At 44.6% G+C, this 7,084-nt stretch overlaps 1 protein-coding gene across 1 annotated transcript in view; it reads left to right on the forward strand.

Annotated features, from left to right (window-relative positions):
- Nucleotides 1-1,464: 1,464 nt before the first annotated feature.
- LOC139240519 (probable G-protein coupled receptor 139) overlaps nucleotides 1,465-7,084 on the forward strand; it is a 6,369-nt gene continuing 749 nt past the window's right edge. The window contains exons 1-2 of the mRNA XM_070869063.1: nucleotides 1,465-1,534; nucleotides 6,935-7,084. The exon at nucleotides 6,935-7,084 is cut by the window's right edge and continues 749 nt beyond it. Of these exons, the coding sequence (XP_070725164.1) occupies nucleotides 1,465-1,534; nucleotides 6,935-7,084 (220 nt within the window). The remainder of the gene's footprint in view (nucleotides 1,535-6,934) is intronic.

Below are 7,084 nucleotides of genomic sequence, written 5' to 3' on the forward strand. Positions count from 1 at the left end.
TTTCATCCTATCGAGTGTGAGTTTCAATTGTAAAACATTTTGAGAGGCCCCGGAGTGGTCATCAGCTTCGTCTGTGTTTGCACCACAAACTGTCTATTGTGTTCAAAAAAAGTCACCTACTGCCTTCAGAGAGCTCTTGGCCATGCACACAGCGTACAGTTCCCAGTGCAGACGACTGTCCAAGTGATGGGGCTATACATGCAAAAAATACCCCGAGAGCTGTGAATGAATGAGGCTGCCCATGCGCCAGGGATATAGAAGAACTGTTAGAAACATAGAAACATCGAAAATAGGTGCAGGAGTAGGCCATTCGGCCCTTCGAGCCTGCACCACCATTCAATAAGATCATGGCTGATCATTCCCTCAGTACCCCTTTCCTGCTTTCACTCCATACCCCTTGATCCCTTTAGCCGTTAGTGCCATATCTAACGCCTCTTGAATATATCCAATGAACTGGCATCAACAACTCTCTGTGGCAGGGAACTCCACAGGTTAACAACTCTCTGAGTGAAGAAGTTTCTCCTCATCTCAGTCCTAAATGGCCTACCCCTTATCCTTAGACTGTGTCCCCTGGTTCTGGACTTCCCCAACATTGGGAACATTCTTCCCGCATTTAACTTGTCCAGTCCCGTCAGAATCTTATATGTTTCGATGAGATCCCCTCTCATCCTTCTAAACTCCAGTATATAAAGGCCCAGTCGACCCAGTCTCTCCTCATATGTCAGTCCAGCCATCCCGGGAATCAGTCTGGTGAACCTTCGCTGCACTCCCTCAATAGCAAGAAGGTCCTTCCTCAGATTAGGAGGCCAAAACTGAACATAATATTCCAGGTGAGGCCTCACCAAGGCCCTGTACAGCTGCAGTATGACCTCCCTGCTCCTATACTCAAATCCCCTAGCTGTTAAGGCCAGCATACCATTTGCCTTCTTCACCGCCTGCTGTACCTACATGCCAACTTTCAATAACTGATGAACCATGACACCCAGGTCTCGTTGCACCTCCCCTTTTCCTAATCTGCCGCCATTCAGATAATATTCTGCCTTCGTATTTTTGCCCCCAAAGTGGATAACCTCACATTTATCCACATTATACTGCATCTGCCATGCACTTGCCCACTCACCTAACCTATCCAAGTCACTCTGCAGCCTCTTAGTGTCCTCCTCACAGCTCACACCGTCACGCAGTTTCGTGTCATCATAGTGTTTTCGGAAGACATTCCAAAGTTAAAGTGTTTTGCAATAGCCCTTAAAAATAGAAACATCATGAAGCTTTGGGGAGAATGGTTGATTAAATCTGTTTGTTTAACAGAATGTAACTAATATCTCTGATGAGGCACTCCAGCTAATTGTCCCAACAGACATTCCCCGCCCCCCGCCACCCTCCCCCGGTATAAGTTAGGTCTCCATTGAGTGAATTGGCACTTCTCAGTCAGAGCAGCGGAGACATTGCTCCATGATACAGAACATGGCCTATCCATTCATCTTTGAGTTTGAACGCATCTACTACCCTGTTCTTGCAGCTATTAGTATTACGGGTAAGGAATTGGAGATACTGACAGTGTAAACCAGTGTAACTATTGCTGCACTTGTTGCTTGTCTTGCACTGTAACATATTGGTTTTGATATGTATTGATATAAGACAGAGATGTTTCCTCCTGTACTGTGCACAGTTCTGGTTGCCATGTTATAAAAAGGATATAGAGGCACTGGAGAGGATGCAGAGAAGATTTACAAGGATGATAACAGAAATACGAGGGTGCACATATCAGGAAAGGATGAATAGGCTGGGTCTCTTTTCTCTTGAAAAAAGAAGGCTAAGGGGTGAGTTAATAGATGCCTTGAAAATCATGAAAGCTTTTGATAGGGTGGCTACAGAGAGAATATTTACAGTTGTGGGGAAGAGCATAACTAGAGGCCATCAATATAAGAATTCAGGACAAACGTAGGTACCCAGAGAGTGGTGAGAATGTGGAACTCTCTACCACAGGGAGTGGTTGAAGCAAATAGTATAGATGAATTTAAGAGGAGGCTGGACAAGCAAAAAAGGGAGAAGGGGATAGAGGGTTATGCTGATAGGTTTATATGAATAAAGACAGGAGGAGGCTCGAGTGGAGCATAAACGCCGGCATGGACTGGTTGGGCCAAATGGCCTGTTTCTGTGTCGTCTATACGACGTAATCCTACGTGATATGTTTCGATATGTTTGTGATCTAATTGCCTATTCCATTGTATCAGTTCGTTGCACAGGTCTTTTGCTCATAGGATTTCCTGATTGAAATGTTGAACTTTTTCGAATTTTGAACACAAGAAGTAATGATGTGTTATTCCCCAGTACGGTGCGCTGGAGAATTCTTTATCTCCAATGGACGCTGGCATCAGTCGGAATATAGACCATAGTCAGCCTGTGAGAAAGTGCAATCTTTGCCTGTGTTGAGGTTTCAACTTGTCTTTTGTATTGTCAGAAATATCCTGTTATCACCCAAAGACAAACAAAGCATTTTTCAACCGAAAAGTAAGCAATTTAGTCAATTATTTCATTCAAGGCTGGCATTTATTGTCCATCCCTAATTGCCCCTTGAGAAGGTGGTGGTGAGCCTCCTTCTTGAACCGCTGCAGTCCGTGTGGTGAAGGTGCTCCCACAGTGCTGTTAGGGAGGGAGTTCCAGGATTGTGACCCAGCGACGATGAAGGAACGGCCGATATATTTCCAAGTCAGGATGGTGTGTGACTCAGAGTGGAACTTGGAGGTGATGGTGTTACCATGCGCCTGCTGCCCTTGTGCTTCTAGGTGGGTGTAAAATATTTGCTGCACTGGTTCCTTGCTTAAGCTTTCATAGCTACACATTGCTATTAAGAACTAGTTGGTTTATTAACATAGGTTTAACAATCACACGACAAAGTACCAGTTCATCCACTGTGGTAGAGGTCGCAGGTTTGGGAAGTGAGGTTGAAGAAGCCTTGGCAAGTTGCTGCAGTGTATCTTGTAGATGGTACACACTGTGGCCATGGTACGTCGGTGGTGGAGGGAGTGAATGTTGAAGGTGGTGGTTGGAGAGCCGATGAAGCGGGCTGCTTTGTCCTGGATGGTGTCGAGCTACTCGAGTGCTGTTGGAGCTGCAAATGTCTGTGAGTTCTCCATAAGGTCCAGGGTTCCAGATAATGGTAGTTCTGTACAGTGGGTATTGAAAGGACCACAGTCATTATATTAATTGAAAGAAATCTTTGCCATTGTTATTAATTGACTATCTTCTCAATTGCAATGAATGGTTGTTTGGTATGTTATCATTGACTGCCTTTAGTTCCTGTTTAGTTGCAGCGGTAGTTGTGGGCCATCGAGCGTTAACTACCGCTCTGTCTGAGACCTGAGAGAAGTGGACCGGTCCAGTGATTGGCTCAAAGGCTCTCTGCTGGTGAGAGCGGTGCTTGGAGATTAACTATCTAAGAATTCTATTGGATGTTACGTCGCGACTGTGATCAGCGTGTTTCAGTATTGCAACCAGAAGCCTGACTTGATGGGATGGCCAAGCATTGGGAGATTTATCTACAATAAGCAATTGTCTTTAAAAAAAATGATTGGACAGAATACAAATGACGGTTCGAGTGATTGTTGAATAGAGGAGAAATTCAACAGGGTGATTATTTAGTCCAATCGAAAGAGGTGGATTTGTGTAAAATGTAAATAGTCCGCGTAAGCATTGCAATTTACGTGGGAAGTGCCAGACACTGTCTCAATGTGTACATGATGGGCAATATGGGTTCAACATTCGGCAAACCCAGATTTTCCTCGTAATTGGGAAACATAGACATAGAAACATAGAAAATAGGTGCAGGAGTAGGCCATTCGGCCCTTCGAACCTGCACCGCCATTCAATATGATCATGGCTGATCAGTCACCTCAGTACCCCTTTCCTGCTTTCTCTCCATACCCCTTGATCCCTTTAGCCGTAAGGGCCACATCTAACTCCCTTTTGAATATATCTAAAGAACTGGCCTCAACAACTTTCTGTGGTAGAGAATTCCACAAGTTCACAATTCTCTGACTGAAGAAGTTTCTCCTCATCTCGGTCCTAAATGGCTTACCCCTTATCCTTAGACTGTGACCCCTGGTTCTGGACTTCCCCAACATTGGGAACATTCTTCCTGCATCCAACCTGTCCAATCCTGTCAGAACTTTATATGTTTCTATGAGGTCCCCTCTCATTCTTCTAAATTCCAGTGAATATAAGCCTAGTCAATCCAGTCTTTCTTCATATGTCAGTCCTGCCATCCTGGGAATCAGTCTGGTGAACCTTCGCTGCACTCCCTCAATAGCAAGAATGTCCTTCTTCAGATTAGGAGACCGAAACTGTACACAATATTCAAGGTGTGGCCTCATCAAGGCCCTGTACAACTGCTGTAAGACCTCCCTGCTCCTATACTCAAATCCTCTCGCTATGAAGGCCAACATGCCATTTGCCTTCTTCACCGCCTGCCGTACCTGCATGCCAACTTTCAATGACTGATGTATCATGATACCCAGGTCTCGTTGCACCTCCCCTTTTCCTAATCTGTCACCATTCAGATAATATTCTGCCTTCCTGTTTTTGCCACCAAAGTGGATAACCACATTTATCCACATTATACTGCATCTGCCATGCATTTGCCCACTCACCTAACCTGTCCAAGACACCCTACAGCCTCTTAGCATCCTCCTCACAGCTCACACTGCCACCCAGCTTAGTGTCATCTGCAAACTTGAAGCTATTACATTCAATTCCTTCATCCAAATCATTAATTTATATTGTAAGTAACTAGCGGGCTTACGAGGGGAAATCAACGTCAATGTGTTTTCGATTTCAATATCCTGCAGAACTGGGATATGAGGCAGTACTGATTGAGGTTGAGAGAGGGAGTGTATAATGTATGCACTTGTTGGTATGCACACAGAATTGTAGAGCTGTTGAGTTGGGAGTGGTTTCGCCAGTCACGTGATGTTCACAAGACTCAATAAAACCCCGGCCAGTTGGGTTCGGGGGAATGAGGCAGGTGGTTGCGAGCCTGATAGCTGAACTGGTAATGTGCAGTGTGATAGTTAAACATTTTGCTAATAAACTAACTAGTTCTTCAAAGCAATGTGTTGCTTTGAATTCTTAAGCAAAGAACCCATGAAGCAAATACATTACAGAGAGCTAAATGAAGTGGAGGGAACGGAGGTAGACGGTGATAGAAATGGATAAAAAAGAAAAATGTGATCTGGAATTTTGCAAGAATGTCAATTGACATTCGATTAATTTATCTTTAAGTAAAAAAACACTCTGACAGCACCGTCTTATTTTATTCTCCAGCTCCACTCGGGAGTTACCTCTCTCCCACTGAGCAGACACGCTGTGGAACCTCTAACTCTCCGAGTGGTTTATTTTGTCTCAGGTCTCACTCCATTGTCTGCGGAGTTTGCCTGAAAGTCCAATGTGGTGAGCACCACTGGTCGAGGCAATAATTAGATTGGAAAGGCGAATGAATTAAAGAGTGAAGATGATATGAGAGCAACCAAGGTTCACCAGACTGATTCCTGGGATGGGAGGATTGTCCTATAAGTAGACTAGGCCAATATTCTCTACAATTTAGAAGAATGAGAGGTGATCTCTTGAAACATATGACATTCTTACAGGGCTTGACAGGGTAGATGCAGGGAGGATGTTTCCCCCGGGCTGGAGAGTCTTGAACCAGGGGTCACAGTCTTAGGATAAGGGGTCGGGCTGAGATGAGGAGGAATTTCTTCACTCGGAGGGTGGTGAATCTTTGGAATTCTCTACCCCAGAGGGCTGTGGAGGCTCAGTCGTTGATAGATTTCCATACACTAGGGGAATCAAGGGATATGGAGATGGGGCGAGAAAGTGGAGTTGAGATAAAAGATCGGCTATGATCTTACTGAACAATGGGGCAGGCTCGAAGGACCAAATGGTCTACTCCTGCTCCTAGTTCATGTTCTCATGAGAACAGGGTTGCTAAATATGATTTTGTTGCTCTCCTTTTGTTACAATCTTTGAGTAATTATTAATCTTATTGTAGTCACTTACTGTTACCTCACAATTCATTCTTGATTTTGTTTATCACTGTATGCTCTGCTATCATCTTAAATTATGCCTCATTGCATTCCTCCTTTATGTAATCTCTTACTGGTGCCATTGACTTTATTTTTGCTTTACCGGAATCTGTCATACTCTTACAGCCCTCACCTGGAATATTGTGTTCAGTTTTGGTCCCCTAATCTGAGGAAGGACATTCTTGCTATTGAGGGAGTGCAGCAAAGGTTCACCAGACTGATTCCCGGGATGGCTGGACTGACATATGAAGAAAGATTGGATCGACTGAGCCTTTATTCACTAGAGTTTATAAGAATGAGAGGGGATCTCATAGAAACATATACAATTCTGACAGGATTGGACAGGATTAGATGCAGGAAGAATGTTCCCAATGTTGGGGAAGTCCAGAACCAGGGGTCACAGTCTAAGGATAAAGGGTAAGCCATTTAGGACTGAGATGAGGAGAAACTTCTTCACTCAGAGAATTGTGAACCTGTGGAATTCTTTACCACAGAAAGTTGTTGAAGCCAGTTCGTTAGATATATTCAAAAGGGAGTTAGATGTGGCCCTTACGGCTAAAGGGATCAAGGGGCATGGAGAGAAAGCAGGAAAGGGGTACTGAGGTGAATAATCAGCTATGATCTTATTGAATGGTGGTGCAGGTTCAAAGGGCCGAATGGCCTACTCCTGCACTTATTTTCTATGTTTCTATGTTACATTTTCCCCCTATTACCCAGCTCAGTATTGTGTGCACAGAAGCAGTTACAAGTAACACACGCAACGAGAAACCTGGAATTAGCACACAGGCCTCAGTGGGACTGGTTCTTTGGGAGAGTCGGCTGATCATTCCCTTTTCTCTCTCTCTCTCACACAGTGAACCTGGTGGCGATTGTGATCCTGTCCCGGGGAAAGTGCGGCCTCTCCAAATGCATCACTCGCTACCTGGTGGCCATGGCCGTGGCCGATCTAACGGTGGTGACCATTGAAGTCATACTGAAGCGCATTAACAACATTTACTTGCCAA

This window comes from Pristiophorus japonicus, chromosome 32 (assembly GCF_044704955.1).
Source record: "Pristiophorus japonicus isolate sPriJap1 chromosome 32, sPriJap1.hap1, whole genome shotgun sequence".
NCBI lineage: Eukaryota > Metazoa > Chordata > Chondrichthyes > Pristiophoridae > Pristiophorus > Pristiophorus japonicus.